At 43.1% G+C, this 17084-nt stretch overlaps 1 protein-coding gene across 1 annotated transcript in view; it reads right to left on the reverse strand.

Annotated features, from left to right (window-relative positions):
* Fam114a1 (family with sequence similarity 114 member A1) overlaps positions 1-14170 on the reverse strand; it is a 59867-nt gene extending 45697 nt beyond the window's left edge. Inside the window, exons 1-2 of the mRNA XM_026385791.2 lie at positions 14106-14170; positions 5915-6270 (exon numbers count right to left, since the gene is read on the reverse strand). Of these exons, the coding sequence (XP_026241576.1) occupies positions 5915-6262 (348 nt within the window). The 5' untranslated portion in view covers positions 6263-6270; positions 14106-14170. The remainder of the gene's footprint in view (positions 1-5914; positions 6271-14105) is intronic.
* Between the last annotated feature and the right edge of the window lie 2914 nt (positions 14171-17084).

Raw genomic sequence — 17084 nt, forward strand, 5'->3', positions numbered from 1 at the left:
TCAGCATTGTGCCTTAACAGCTCACTCTCATGAGAGCTCTGGCTTCCGGAGCTATTTTCCTAAGGCAGCTCTCCAAATGACCTAAGGACTTCTCACTAGTCCCCACCTTCCAAATGGCCTACCCCTAAACAATCTCCACCCTGAGAACCAATGGATTCTGTTATTTACTTTAGAATTTTTCTACATGCATCCTGTGATATTATGGGTGCTTCTTAGATTACACTACAGTCCACGGGCTGACAACACTCCAATAAAACATGCACAGTCCAGGAAAGTCAGCGGCATTCTAATCAGGAATGCCACACTCCAGAGGCAGCTATAATGAGCAATTCTATTATCTGTGCCTCTGTGAACACCTGATGCTATGCTAATTGGCATACTGATTTGCAGAAATGGATTTTAATTGGTAAACATGTGAATATTTTAACTAACCATCTGAACACCTGAAAGGGATCTGGATGGGGAAAAAAATCAAAGGTATTCAAGATTTGTAGATGGTCATATATATTTAAGGGGTTCTTCCTCTCTTTACATGAATAAGGTATAAGAAGGGATTGTGCCCTGTATAAACGGTCCTCCACCTAATTTTGAACTTCAGGGAATTTTCTTCACTTAATGCCACATTTCTTCTCAGGGCAGAAACCCCACCTCTGAAATCCAGACTGAGCCTTTCCCTCAAGGTAAGAGCACCAAAAGGGGCAGCCCAATGGGGTGTTCTCAAACCTACACAGAAAACAGGGCTCATGAACTATTTTTAACCCTCTTGTTAGTGTTTTATTTAAAAAGAACAGAGTGGTATAATGTGATTTGAGACTTGATTTCACTTATAGAGCGTAGGGGTGAGACTGTAGAGGGAACAGGTAACTCTCACCATTTCAACTTCTTCTCTGGCTACCTCAAAATCATCATTGCCACCATCACTACCTCTATCCCCGTATTCCATCTATGAGCTGTGCATGACCATCAGCTTAGAGACAGGAGCTTTCCAGGGTTGAGTCCTTGACCTTTGTTCTACACACACACACACACACACACACAAAAAAAAAAAAAAAAAAACACACATGGGCAATCTCACCCATTTTCATTACTTAAATTGCCATTCAGGTGCTGAGAGCCTACAAGGCACCTGTTTCTCCACAGACCATTATAATCAACTGCCTACAAAGAGCTTCCCTGGTGTGTTCAATACGGAACTCAACATCTTCTCAATTCCTCCATGTCCCCCAGTGAGTTCTTTCTGTGTCCTAGAATTAGTGATTCCCAAACACTGGTCCACAGACTGACTGCAAGAGTATCATCTGGGACAACTCATTAAAAATAGACCCTTACCTTCCACTGGGACCTTCTGAATAAGATGCCTTAGGCTAAAGCCCAGGAATCTGAATTTTTGTCAAGCATCTCAGGTGATGCTAATATGCTCCCAGATTTGGCAAGCACTGCTCTTTATGGCCAAATGGCACCACCAGGTTGTGGAAGCCCAAAACTGGGTGTCATCATGTACAGCAGGTCTAAAAGGGGAAATACTCAAAGAGAAGTGGAGCATCCAGTTTAGAATGCAAAAAACTGCCATCAGCATGTCTAGGCTATGTTCCCTCCCCTTTGTCTCCTTTGATAGCAATTTTATGGCTCTTAGATGTTCGGCTTTTTCTTTTCTATGGGGTACTCCACAGTCTCAAATTTTCCTTTGAGAGGACTTGTAGTGGTAACACTGGGATTTTTTTTTAATCTTCTCCATAATTGGTCTTTTCCATTAGTGTGAGACTTCTAAAGATTCATAATAAAGCCCCACAAGACCCCTGGGAACAAATATCACTACCAACCAGTCCCCAGAACAAACCTCTCTGTTGAGTTTGAAGACCTGCCTGACCTCTGAAGACTCATTTATGTGCTCCATCAAGGGTACCCCTCATGCCATAGGACATGATATAATTGCTTTTGTATGATGTTTCTCTCCAGCTAGATTTTAGGCCTCCTGAACTTGGCTGTACCACCCAGATTCCTGGATAGAAAGCATGGTGTCACGGATCTGGTAGATCATAGAGAATCTGCTTCGACCTCTGATGTTCCAGCCAGGATGGGGACTCTTTCTCATGAATGTTTTCAAGTGGATTCTTGCAGAAAGGCTCAATTCCATCAGAAAGGAGTAGGAAGAAAAGGCGTCCCAAAGACAGGGATGGTGTGATTCCCTCGTGTGATCCTTCAGAGCAGGAATCCAGCCTCAGCTGGTAGGCTCCTGGCCTTGCCCTATTCTTAGGCCTCACTCTGATGGCATTACCATATGGGCCAAGAGATAGCCTCCACCCTGGGCCAGTCAAAGGTAAGCCTGATGGCATGGACATTAAGGGCACCCAGAGCCAAAGTCTATGCAGACACAAATCAGTTATAGAAATACACACATTTATGCAAACATTATCAAAAAATCTAATGTATTCTAGAAGATACTGGTGCATACTACCTCAAAGGCTTTTTTAAAATTTCTTTTTAACAAAAACCACCCTGATAGCATTTCAAGGACTTTGGACAGATTTTTTTCCCCCCTGGAACTGGGGATTGAACACAGGCTCTCATGCATGCTAGGCAAGTGCTCCACCACTGAGCTTCACCCCAGCCCTTCAAGGACTTTGAGAAGATGAGCATTTCCTCATTATGAAGCATCACAAAGTATCTGGATGGAAGTACAAACACTGGCCACAGAGTTTCACTAAGGTTTTTTAAACCCAAAGTAGGCATTTCCCTATTGAAACCTTTAAAAAGGGGTAATGAGATTTTTATCAGGTTGAGTTATACCTGGGATCAAATAAGCTTTTGAGCTTGACTGTTTTCCTATAGAGTCTGCCATTTCTTGGTAACCCATGTTCAAGATCCAAGTAACCAGTTTATAAGCAAACTTCTGAGTCAAGGACTTTCTTTTTTTAAGTTGTAAAATGCTTTCTCCTCTGGATATTTTCACCATTACAAAAAGATTTCTTATAAGTATCCAACAAAGAGCAAACAGAATAAATGAACAATACTTGAAGACTGGGCACAAAATTGACTTCTAATAATTTCAGATGAGTAACTCAGGATAAGAATATACTTTTCTGGTAATTCTTTAAAAGAGACTAAATTTGCATCTACATAGAAGGGTTTAAGTAGGACCTGGGTAAAAAGGATACCCTCTACCCTCAAGGTTCTCAAGTTCAGCCAGATCAGCTTTCTGCCCTTCTTAGAAGGGACAAGCTCCTGGGCATTTATTGCCGCAGGTGTCTCTCCCAGGCCTTCAGGCTGTTTGAGCTCCTGATGTAATATCCCACACACACATGCAGACCCCCAGCAACTTAGTGAAACCTCTGTGGCCAGTGTCTGTACTTCCATCCAGATACTTTGTGATGCTTCATAATGAGGAAATGCTCACCTTTCCAAAGTCCTTGAAGGACTGGGGTGAAGCTCAGTAGTGGAGCACTTGCCTAGCATGCATGAGAGCCTGTGTTCAATCTCCAGTCCCAGGGGAGGGAAAAAAAAAAAAAAAACCTGTCCAAAGTCCTTGAAATGCTATCAGGGTGGTGCAGGGTGGGGGAGCTATCTGTTGCCAAGAGGCTCTATTCCTGTAGCATCAAAGAGGTTTATAAGGTATTTTCAAAGTAGCATTCATTTGTGCAAACAATTTAAGAAGGCAGATGTGGCAGGAGTATATTGAATTGTCATTGTGCTCTCTTAATTTACAATCCTATTATAATTATTAGAAATGTGAAATTGGAATGTATAATTTATCCATCAGCAGCATATGGGTTTTGAATTAGCGGAGCTTATGTGGTTCCTTTAAGTCATCAGAATAGTGCGGCTCAGTTATATTTTATTACTGAAGCAATATATTTATTAGCAATAATACTTACAATAAAAATCAGGAACTATAGTTCCCTGTAATAGAAAGACAGCTCAGAGACAAAACTGTTCCTAGAATTGAGAAGACCCAACTCAAATCCCCACTCTTCCTACCTCTCCTCTATTCTGGGCAGATGGGCATAATCCCCTGGTCTAACTCTCAAAACTACCAAGCCTGAAGCTTAGGAATGTCCCACTCTTATTTCCCTTAGGTTTTGTGGCTGTTGTTCCTGTTTTTTTTTTCAATATTAATATATGAAAGTTGGGCATGGTGGTACATAGTTGTAATCCTAGTGAACTAAGAGGCTGAGACAGGAGGATTGCAAATTTGAGGTCAGCCTCAGCAACTTAGTGAGACCTCCAGCAAGTTAGTGTCTCAAAAATTAAAAAGGGTTGGTGATGGAGCTCACTGGGAGAGTATCCCTGGGTTCAATCCCCAGGATTGCAAAAAAAAAAAAAAAAAAAAACGAGAGAGAAAAAAAAATAACCTAGTAGCCAAAAGAATAAATGCAGTGCTGGGGCTTGAACTAAAGTCTTGTCTAAACAAGACAAACATTGATCTTACACACCCAGCCCTCTCCAAATTTTTTTTTGGGGGAAGGGAGGGCGGTACCAGGATCCCTATAACATGTCCCCTATGACATGCCATGTAGTTACTTTGGGGTGACCTAAGGTGCACACTTCAGGGTGAGCAGGGCTGGTGGAGAACAGATCCTGATCTTCTCCTGCACCATCATGTAGAAGGCCATTTATCCTGCACAGGATGGAGGACACTGGCCACAGAGGTTTCACTAAATTTTTTTAAACCTAAAGTAGGCATTTCCCTACTGAAATGTTTAAAAAGGGGTAATGAGATTTTTATCAGATTGAGTTACACCTAGAATCACATAAGCTCATCTCCTCCTCCTGGCTGAGCACCTGCTGCCCCATCCCTCCCTTTGTTCCTGGAGGGGAGGAACCAGGAAAACCCAGCTTGTGTGGTCCTGTGGTATGGCACAGGGTGCCAACAAGGAAATGCTGGCCGATCTTATCCTCCAGAGGGACAGATGCAGGCACTTAAGGGAATGGGTGAGAGGTGACTCTACGGCTGGTCCCCCGAAAGTGGTATGTGATGACAGTGATCTGAATGTGATGACTTCCATGGTGGATGTATATAACTAAGCAGAATGTAAGTGGCCTTATGGAAACACTTGACTTGTTTAGGGTAGAATCTGGCTCCTTAGTCACCTGGAGTCATTGAGTCTGACATTATGATATTCTCTGTTTACTCCAGAGTGGCCCAGGACAAGCTGCTTAATGTCTGTGAGCCTGGGTACCTCATCTGCAAATTGGAGTTCATAAGCTCTGAATTATTGTATGGAGCGAATTACATGACACATAGGTGGCCGGTGAAGTGCCTGGCACAGGCTCTCTCCAACAATTGGTGGCTACTATTTACAACAGAATTGCCAAAATGCAAATATGAGAGCAACAAATTTTTCTTACATGTCTTATCTTGCTACACAACACATTTTTGATGATAGAGGTGATGTCAAAGCATATTCTGAGTCCTCAATTCCCACCTGCAGAGCTTGACCCAAAGTTCTGCACATGGTATGTGCCATGAATTGAATATGGCTTGTTCCCTCTGAAACCCTTATTGAAATTGAATCTTCATTAAAACATATTAAGAGTTGGGACCAGGAGGGACCTTTAAAGGTGACTGGGTCTTTGCCTTCGTGAAAGGATTAACCCATTCCTGTGATTAATGGATTCATGGGTTAATGGGTCATCTTGAGAGTAGATCTGCTATCACAGTCAGTTTGGCTAGGTCTCCTGTGCACTCCCTTTCTCTGGCCATGTGATCCCTTAGCTACCTTGGGACCCTGCCAGCAAGAAGACCATCAGCAGATGCAGCCCCTTGACCTTGGACTAGAACTCTGAGTCAAAATAAACCTTCTTTCTATATAACCTCCCAAGTCTGTGGGATGGTTTTGGTAGCAACAGGAAATGGACTAAGATAATAGGTGTTGGGAAGAACTTAAGTTGAAATGGCCTGAATGAGCACTCTTACCGGATCATTCGGTTCTTTCAGGGGTATTTCAGACCCAGGTTCTCCCTCGAGGCTCACAGAATCGACGCACTCTGCTGGTGTGTCCTCGGTCACTTCTCCATTGAGGGAGGTCTCCGTGGTTCCTGCATCTTTGGGCTGTTGTGGGTGCCCAGCAGCAGCAGTCTTTGCGCCCTGATCAGCTGCATCCTCACGCACGTCTCCTCTGGGCTCCCCTGGTGCCAGCTTGTTTGAGACTGTAGCTGAGTCACTGTGCACTTCCGCATCCTCAGGTAAAGAATCACTACTGGAAATCTTCGTAATTTCTTCTCTGTCTGTAGTGGCTACGGTGTCACTGGCATCATCAGACATTTTAATATCTGTCGACACAATTACCAACAAACATTTTATGCTTTGATCTGAATTGTTAAGCTTTCATCCAAAGCCCGGAATAACCCAATTAAATCTGGGGTATACTTTTTTTCTACTGATAAATGGCTTTATGTAATCTTGTAGCAAGCTGACGACACCCGGCTCCTAATCCCTGAACCTGTGCATGTTGCCTTACATGGTAAAAGGAATCTGCAGATGTGATTAGTTAAGGATCATGAGATGGGGAGATCATCTTGGTTTACCAGAATGGGCCCTAAGTGTTGCCACAAATGTCCTCATCATAGGGAGGCTGGACTACAAAGAGAAGGGGCAATGACAGGAGCGGAGATTCAGGTGATGCATTTTGAAAATGAAGGAAGGAGCCACACACCAAGCAACAAGGGAAGCCACTAGAAGCTGAAGAAGACAAGGAAGCCATTCTTCCCTCCATGACTCCATGGAACCAGCCCTGCAGGCACCATGACTTGAGCCAGAAGAAACTAATTTCAGACTTCTGACCTCTAGAACAGCAAGAGAACAAACCTGTGTTGGTACAAGCCACTAAACTTGTTGCAATTTGATACAGCAGCAACAGAAAACTAATATAGAGCCCTATCTTTAAACCTTGAAGGATTTCTTACTTGGCATGAAGAGATCAGCACATGGAAACTAAGCATATTATGCATAAAATTATTTGTTTAATCTGACTTTGGTAGAAAACAAAGAGAGCAGCATAGAAAATATTTGGAAACTTATAAGAATATATTTGTCATATAGCTTTGCAATGTCATCAGAGATTAACAAGAAAGAGACATACATACACATAAATGTACACTGTTGGGGCCATTGTTGGGGAAGGTTTAGACTCTCATTGGATAGTAGTTCAGTCAGGGAAACACAAGGATGAAAGGGAAAGGGATTTGAGATATGAAGTCAAATAAGGAATGCAGGCTATCATGTGGAGAGCTCTTTTGGAAAGTTTTGAATTCGTGTAAGATGGTAGGACTCTCCTCTTATCCCTACTAAGAAAGTTCATGTAGAACTTTTCATGACAACATGATTACTTTGAGCATGCACTGTCCAATGTGGCAATTAACAAGAGGCTACTGAGCACTTGAAATGTGGCTAGTGCAGCAGAGGAGCTAAAATTTTCATTTTATTTAATTTTTCAATCATTGAACTTTAATTTACATAGGCACACACAGCTACTTTCTAGGGTAGAGTAGCTTGAGAAGGTTGGTGCAGGACCATAATTTGTTTAGGCAAGAATAAAGACATGGTGTTTTTATTGCATTAGAAGCCAATCTCAGGCAAATCATTGGGCATTTTTATTGACTTCAGTGTTTACCAACTGGTCAGATCTCAAGTGGTTACTAAGCTAACACATGTGAGAAGCCATATAATGCACTGGCCACATTGTGTGCAGGTCTACTCCTAGGGGTCTGCTTCCCTTTTGTTCCTCAAATAGTCACCCCACGAGTCTGTCTCATCCTTTCTATTGCGCCTTCTTCCTGGGTGGGTCACATCTCTGACAGTTTTCATGCACCATTTCTCTGTGGTGGCTCTCAATTATATATTCTTCCTCCATTCCATAGAGATGGAAAGATTTGTGTAGGGGATGAATGGAGGGGGATGAGGCGTGACTGCCAACAGGTATGAAGTCTCTCTTGGGGTTGATGAAATGTTCTAAAATTAGATGGTGGTAATGGCTGTACAATTATGTACATATAATAAAAACCACTGAGCTGAATATTTTTATATGGGTGAACTTTGGAGTATATAAATTATATTTCAACAATGCTTCTATTTAAATAAAAACTCTACCTCCAGACAAGTATTTCTAATGGCCAGCTGGACATCTCTTTCTGCCCAGGGAAACCTACTGTCTTACTCTTAATTTTAGATCTTCTTGTCTTTTGTATTTCCCTTAACAACACCTAGATTCTCCCCAACAATCCAGGCTTAAAATCTCAACACTGTCACTGATTAAACCTTCACCTTCTCAAGAATATATAATATCAATAACTATCATTTACCAAGTATCTACTGTATCTAGGACATTTAAATGTATTTTCTCCTGCGAGTAAGATATGATGAGCTCCATTTTACAGATGAAGAAAATGAGGCTAGATGCCATACTTGTACAAGATGAATTCCAAGTTTGAATCCACATCTGATTTTAAGATTGAATCCATCAGAGTCCTATCCTCAATACTGCCTGATCCTTCCCTGACTTTCAACCAATGGCATACACATACAAACACACACACACACACACACACACACACACACACACGTACATGTCTGTATGTATAGTGTGTGTGTATATGTTACCCAGTTAAGGCCCAGAAAAAACAACTACCTCCTCCATTCTTGGTTCCTCCCAGTTGGATCGAATTTTTCTTTTTTGGAACCCCCAGCATGCTTTGTGTCTACCCCACCTTTAATCAAGTCCTCTTTGATTAAAAGTTGCTTGTGGTGTTCTTTTTTCCTATTATATTGTAACTTCTATGAAGTCAGGGTCTTCCTTGTTTTGTTTTTATATTTTACATAGTACTTAAACACTTTTTTTTCATATAGTGGGAATCTCAATAAATACGACTGTCGAGTTATATTAATATTTGTGTTGAGATACTAGGAAGCTGTCTTACATCTGGTGGTTCCAAATGATTCCACAATTCCACACTGTCTTACTTTTTTGTTCCTTTACCTCACAGTTAACTGAGAGTGTTCTCAGCTTGCTGTCATTTTAACAAATTCCTGAGATAACAGACTTATAAAGAGGAAAGGTTGATTCTGGTTCATAGTTTTAGAGTTCTCACTCCATGATTTGTTGGCTCTGTTGCTCTTGGGCTTGTGGTGAGGTCCTGCGTGATGATAGGAGCACATGGTACAGCAAAACCAGAAATACCTGCCAGATCCTGAATTAAAAGACAAGACTCCTGCATACAAACCTCCAGGTAGGAAAGGCAAGGGATGCTTACTCCCTCCAGCTGAAATAACAGGTCTACAGTATGCAAGGATGGCCATGGGCTGTCAAGGAATCTGCTCAGAAACAGTGGAGTGATACATACCCACTGGGCAGATAAGGGGTGCAACTGAGGTTTCTGGAGCAAATGGAACTAAAGGGAGGCTGGCAGTGGGGTGGGGATTTGAAAAGTTGTCATTTGGAAGCTGAGAGCATCTTTGTAAAAACCTCTTTCTGAGTGAGGAATGGCCTAGGACAGGGGATCGGACATCCAGAACCTAACAGCCAAATCTTGCCTTCTACCTGCTTTAGAAATGAAATTTCATTGAACAGAGATGTGCCCTTTTGTTCAATAGTTAAGGCTTCTCCAGCACTACAGTAGTAGGTGGTGGTGGGGGTTCCATCATAGACCCTAAGGCCTGTGAAGCCACAAGCCTAAATATTTTCTCTGGCCTGTTATAGAATATATTTGCTGGCCCCTGGCCCAGGGGATTACCTGCCTGATACAGAGTAAAGATTTCTCTTCTTAATCTGTCCTATCCTCACCTAGGTTCTAGGGCCATGACCTTAAGAACCCCATGAATAAATGGCACTTTGACATCCATCACTTTTATTTCCTTTTTCTTCTGTAGTTGGCCATAGACATCATCTGATACTGTTTTCTTTGTAAAGTGATATTTTTTATTTATTTACTTATCCTATTGGGGATTGAACCCAGAACCATTCTACCACTTTGAGACAGGGACTTGTTAAATTGCCCAGGCTGGCCTTTAACTTGCAATCCTCCTGCCTCAGCCTCCTGAGCTGCTGGGATTACAGGAGTGGGCCATCGTGCATACCATCATAATATGAACTATTAAGAAACTCCAATCTATTTCACTTTTCTAAGAGAATAAGCCTGGCTGATAAACATTCATGGGCAAATAAACACCATAATGACAACTTTGATGTACATGTTTTGTCCTAATGCATGGTCATACTGTTCCTAATGTATTCTAAAATACTTCAGCTATACCATGTGACATAGTGCAAGTTAATTAGTTCTAATTTACACCCTAAGGGTGTCTGGTTAACATGGAAAGTGCTCTATTCAGGAATATACTCTCGAGGGGCCTTCAGTGAGCATTTCAAAATCTATAACTGGGTGTCCACCTCTGGAGAGGGTTCAATACTGTCCTTTCTGATTGGTGCTCCAGGGTATGCTAATTAGCACAACAGTCTTAGAAATCTCTCTCTCTTTCACTTTTTTTTTCCACTTGCCAAATGGAAAGTGCTTAAGATATGTGGATCAGTGAGAGACAATGTACTGGTCCCTCTGCCCTTCTGTGACCAGAGCATACAATTATACTAAGTCCAGTAGCCTGCAGCCCTTTGGAATAGGGTTTTTCCGGTGCTTCTAGCTGACCACAGAACTCCAGAGCCTGAAACTGACTAAAATGTTGTCTAAGTCCGTCCTCTAGACAGGACACTGAGCTATGACTTCAAGCTTACAAGAACAGGCTATATAACTAAGTCTGGTTGCTAATATACACATGAATACAGAGCCTCCTGGTTAGGGAGATGGAAGCCATGTTCCTGGTCTTGATGCTAAGAGGACTCAACCCACGGAACTGATAGCCCTCGCCTACCTCTGATGATCAATGTGTACATCTCAGAAAGATCAGATTTTTACACGTGTTTAATAGGGATAGTCACCATGAGATCAGCCCTCTTTGGACTTCTAATTGTGTGTATTTCTAATTGGTATTTGCTTCTACCTGTATGGTTGTAATTTTCCCTAAACCAAAACCAGAAAAAAAAAAAAAAGAAGTGAGAAAGAAGCAAATGCTCTTTTAAAATGTATTTGTTCTGAGAGAACTTTATTGACTCTGGATGCTATTGTGATGGGGAAAATGTAAGCATTTTTAAGACTGTGCCCTTCTAAGACACCACTAGAAATTGTGTGCTGTAAATGCACAGCTGTATTCTGAGCATGGACTGGGAGACTCCACCAGGACTTCAGTGGTGACCCTGGACATTTTCGGGGATGACCCTCATCTCTGTCTCGATGCCCTATAAGTACAGTCAGAAATCTTTCCTGATTTCTGGTTTGGAACATTCGCTCAGCAGCCATGTCCGTGGCTTTGATGCTAGGGAGACTCAACCCACAGGAACAAGGAGGCTGCTTCAGGAAACTCCAAGGAGATGAAGCGTGGGGTATAAAGAAGCCTTTGTATGCTGGGAATAAGTTAGTTTTTCATGAGCAAATTCATTCATCACCTAAAATGCTCCTAGGACTATCCAAGGTATTGGAGCTGCAACCACGGCTCCCCCCAAGTAAATGTAAAACAAGTGACATGGTCACTGTCTTTCAGAAATGAATAATCTGTTTGAGGAGCTAAAACAAAACAGCTAAAAAGTGATGCAAAACAGCATATCAATGGAAGGAAAAAAGATACCTGAACTAGACTGACCTCATGCAAAGGAGAATCTTGAAAGTGGCTTTGATAAGGTTATTTGAGAGTGGGAGGGTAAGAGCATGTGCAAATGCCCAGCATTCAGGAATGAGCTCTGGACATTCAGGAGAGATATCTGTGGAGTCGGGACAAGAGGCTGCACAGAGGAATAGTGAGGGGTGGGAGGGATGGGATTCAGACGTGGAAAGAGCAGGGCCCTGTCAGAGTCACAAGTTGTGGCCTCTGGTTGCAAAGTTCCTTTGTAGGCAAACAACTCACTCATCCTTACTGGGCTTCCTCCCTTCCTCCTCTGCAAAGTAAGATGGACAAGATGATATGAATATTTTGTTCCCAACCCTGACTGCAGAACTGGCCCCTGATGACAGAGAGAAATGAGGACAAGATTTTGAGTTTTTAATAAATCTAAATTTATTAAACATAAAGCCCTGGCTTCGTCCTGCAAGTTTAGCTTTTGTGCTTTTATCGGTACTACGATGTCTCTCCTTTTATGAAAAAGTGGTGATAGTGGATAGATTTTTTTTAAAGTCCTCGCTTGGCAAAATAAAAATGTGGTAACATGATATTCTGTATGAGGTCACCTCTCCCAGTTAAAAAAAAAAAAAAGTACTAGTTAGTGAAGGACCAGGAATAAAACTTCTGGATGAGAGTATTTGAGTCCCTGTGCAGCTTGACAAATACATTATCATGTGCCCAGACCCCAGACCAGACTCCATGTGTCTGCCAGACATTTTTTTGGAACATAGGCAAGACCTACTTGCCCCTTTGTTTAAAAACTATTAGGTGTGAGCACCTTGGGACAGCACCAGTGGCCTTTGTAACCAAGCTCTGTTCACTCAGTCTCCTGCAGTTCTCAACACAACCTCCATCCCTGCTGCACCTGACCTCTTTGCCCATCATTGGTCATGAACCCTGCCTTTGCTCATGCCATTCCTCTGCCTGGGCTGCCCTGCCTCCACCTTCCTTGGCAAACTCCTGTGCCCATAGATACCCAACGTCCCACATCACATTTTACTTTGGAATTTTCCTTAATCTGTCCCCACTCCTTCCAGAAAGTTAATTTCTTCTATTTCTATGTTTTCATGATACTTTGCACAGACTTCTACTCCTAAAGTATTTGTTTCTACATCATTCTCACCTCTAGGACTGGGACCAATAGCAATTCATTGTTTCTTACTCACAAATATTTACCAAACTGAAATATACTGTGCTCGATACCATTTTAAAAGAAGTAATGTTTCATATAAACCTGGCATTATAAATGACTACGCATCTGGCCTGAATCCTGAATATTCAGGAAATCCTCCTCCCACCTACAAATTCCTTCTCCACTGGTTCACTTGTGCCTCAAATTCTCTAAAGTTTAATTCCTTTGCTTAAGGCTTACAACGTAAGAAGTTAATAAAAAGGAGAAAGGAGCCTTTAGGTATATGGGTGGGGTTCTGAGAGGGCCACTGGGAGGAAGCAAGAGCAGACAGAGCCTCTGGGGATAAAAAGCCTGGTTCACTCTCAGTTACCACAGGTTGGCTGAGGTCTTATGGAGTTCAAGACACTGATTTAAAAAGCCACTTGCTGGAACCCTTCAAGATGTTCAGGGTGGCAACTGATGGGGTCAACAGGGCTTAGATACTGTTCTCACCGCCCAGAGAGAGATGTCTTCCTATTCCAGGAAAAGGCAGTGAAATTCAGGAGCCTGATGGAACGCGCTGGAAATACTCACCGGATTCCAGACAGAAGGTGAGACGAGCGGGTGGAGGGAGTTGGATTGAGGGGCTGGGGCTGTGTGCTCAGAGGTTTGACAGGGCGACAGAGCTAGTAGGGCGCGGGTCTGCTGGGGAGGGGGGACAGGCTTGGGTGGGAGGTCAAGGCCTGGGCTTGGCTTTCGGAGGCCAAGGGTACGCGCACCCCAGGGAGGCCCTTGCCCTACAGGGACCTGCTCCTTCTGTCCCTGGGCTTCAAGGACCCTGCACCCTGCCTCTGACTTGGACCTGGGATACGGGGGAAACTTTTCAGACTTGCCTGGTGGCCAACTGGATACTTTGGGAGGACTAGGCAGGCTCCACGGGTGTTCACGCTGGCCGAGGGGGCAGACCCGGCGTGCGGGCGTGTGGGTGTGTGCATGAGCGTGGACCCGGAGCGACACACACACTCACACACACACACTCACACGCCCGCACCCACGCAGGGCCCTCGGCCGCGCAGTCCCAGACTCCCTGGACCTTCACCCCCAAGCCGGCTCCTCCCCGGCCGCGCGCCGGGTGCCAAGTCCCCGCCGAAGGCTTCTCACTAACGCAGAGGGCAGGATTCAGGGGGCTTGGGACCAGGAGCCACGGCAGGGGCTCCCCACCACCCCGCTGCAGCTGCCGGCGATCCCCCGCCCGCCGGGGGAAGGGGATGGGAAGAGAGTGCCCGGGGCTCTTACCGCTCAGGCGGCCGGGTGCGCGCGGGAGCGCCCAGCGGTCCCGCCCCGCCACGTCGGCAGGGCCAGCGGGGACGCGGCCGGAGGGCGGGCGGGGCGGGGCGCGGGGTGGGGCAGGCGAGCTGCCCCGCCCGCGGCCGGGGGAGAGGGTCCCGCCCTCTGCGCCCCCGGCCCCGCCCCTCCGGACCCCCGGCACCCGGGTCCCCTGGTCCCCGAGGGGCTGCGCGTGGCCATCCTTCGGGGCATCTTTTCTAGTCGGTGCGCTCCGGTCCGCGACGGGCTTCGGGTTCTCGGGATCCCCCGCTGTCCCTTTAACACACACCCGGAAAGCCTCGGAGTTTACCCGTAAGGAGTTACCCTGGTTGTGATTTTCTGGTTCTGCGTTGAACTGATTTCCCTGACCTTGTCGGTGGGAGTGTGCTGTGCTTTTAAAAAAGCAAACAACAACAACAACAAAAATCCCCACCTAATAGCAGGCCAGTTTGGAAATGTGAATCAAAACCCAAATGCATTAACTTTGGCCTAGAAAGTCCACATTTGTCCTAAGTAAACAAAGGGGGGAACGGGGTGTGCAAGGATCTTTATGGTAGCTACTTAGGCCAGAGAAATCGGGAAGCCCTGTGGTTGCCCCACTATGAGGGATTGGTGAAATACACTACAGTAACTTCAAACAGTCAGATATGTTGTAGCAGTTAAAACTTATAACAGCATCAAGGAAGTAAGGCCATACAGTAAGGCCTTCTTCAATGTATGGCTAAATATTAAGTTGGGGAGCAGGGGCAGCAAACAAAGTGTATGTCCCATATGAACTATGTTTGTAAATATACATGTAGATATAAAATGTGCGTGTATACATGCTGTGTGTGAAAGCCAGAGGAAACAATTTAGAAACAGTGGCTTTCTGAGAGGTTTATTTCAAGCCAATTTTCTCCTCTTCAACCCTAAACTCTCTTCTCTTAAAAATTATAAATTCAGAATTAAAGAAAAATGCTGAGAGCCTTTCTCTCACCCCTTCAATATCACTACCATTTTTAATAGTGCATGGATCCTACTGTAGTTTTTGTAAGCTTGTATACACACATATATACAAAGACAGTTTTCAAATGGCAAGATATTGACATATTTTGTAACTTTTTCCTGCTTATCTATTATTGTCCTCTTTATATGTATCCTAAGACGCCTGTTATATTTTGTAATATGTTTGTATCACAGTTTATTTAGTTATTTCCCTACTGATGAACAAAGCAGGTCATTTCTAGCTCCTTCCTTATATTTTCCATATAAAATTTTTAAAAAAATTAAGCTAATGAATATTTGTTCTCTTTATATTCATAGAAAAACCAAAAAATTACCTTAATGTGACCATGGGTTTGTGGAAACTGCTTCCAATTACTGGCAACCTTTTTGAATTAAGCCACTACTTAGAATCCTAATTGTTAACTGACTCCTGTTCTTTGGTTTTTCTGCTTCTAAATAGAATAGAGAACATGCTCTAAACCTCCCATTTCAGTTCCGAACCCTTGAGTAATATGGAACTGGGTTGCAAGTGTGACAGGCATGTTTCTGTTTACTTAGACTGACACATCCATGTCATGATTTCTGCACCTGCCTAGAGATAGCAGACACTTCTGCTATACCTGCCTTACAGTCTGGACACTGGCCAGAGCCCAATCATGTGTTCCGTTTTTTAAAAAATATTTAGTTGTAGATGAACATACAGTGTCTTTATTTATTTTTATGTGGTGCTGAGGATCGAACCCAGTGCCTCACACATTTGAGGCAAGCACTTTACCACCGAGCTATAGCCTCAGCCCCACATGTTCCATTTTTAAAGGGCTGGTTTCCTTTTTCTCCTTGACTCAAACCACACCTGTTCAGTAAAGAATATCAGCCAAACAACCCTAGCAACAAGGACTTTTGTTTGTTTGTTTTCTGGTTATTTTGCCAACTGCAAATTATGCCTTTTCACTTAAATTTAGCTGCTTCCAGGCCTACCAGGTTTTATTTCAGATATTTTAATTTTTGCAATTTAAATTTTTGGCTGGGGTTATGGCTCAGTGGTAGAGTGCTTGCCTAGCACATGTGAGGTGCTGGGTTCAATCCTCAGCATCACATAAAAAATAGATTAAATAAAGGTATTGTGTTCAACTACAACTAAATATATATATATATATATATATATATATATATATATATATATATAAACTTTGGAGTGTTTCAAACAATTGGAAAAGTGAAGGATTATATGACAAATACTTATTTGTGTAAAAAAAAGTAGAGAATACTGTGATGGTGCTTGAATTTAACAAATTTTTGCCTCTTTATTTTAGAACCTTCTTTTAAAAGAAAAATAGGTTGCAGGTATATTTGAAAACCTTCCCCTTCCATTGTCCACTGTCCTTGAAGGTAACCACTGTCCTGAAGTGGTTGTCTATCACTTCCCCCCATATTTATATGCATTTACTGCATAAATCCTTACCCATAATTGTATGTAGAATTGTTTTTCAATGATTTAAAGTTTTATAAATAACATTCTATATCATTAGACTTAACATTATGTTTTTTTTTTTTTTGAGAGAGAGAGAGAGAGAGAGAAAATTTTTTAATATTAACTTTTTAGTTATCGGCAGACACAACATCTTTGTTTGTATGTGGTGCTGAGGATTGAACCCGGGCCGCACGCATGCCAGGCGAGCGTGCTACCGCTTGAGCCACATCCCCAGTCCAACATTATGCTTAAGAATCACTCATGTTCATACATGTAGCTAGCTCTAGGACATTCATTTCAACATCTTTGTAAGATTCCGTTCCATGCCCCAATTTGTCCATTTCCAAACCGATGGACATTTAGTGTGTTTCATATTCCACTCAATTACAGATAATGCTGCAGGTACATCTTTGTGCATATTTTCTTATATCCCAAGCTAAAAATGCAATGGCTGGATTCCTTTACTAGAAATTGCCCAGTTGCCCTTCAGTGTG

This window comes from Urocitellus parryii, chromosome 10 (genome assembly GCF_045843805.1).
Source record: "Urocitellus parryii isolate mUroPar1 chromosome 10, mUroPar1.hap1, whole genome shotgun sequence".
Lineage (NCBI taxonomy): Eukaryota > Metazoa > Chordata > Mammalia > Rodentia > Sciuridae > Urocitellus > Urocitellus parryii.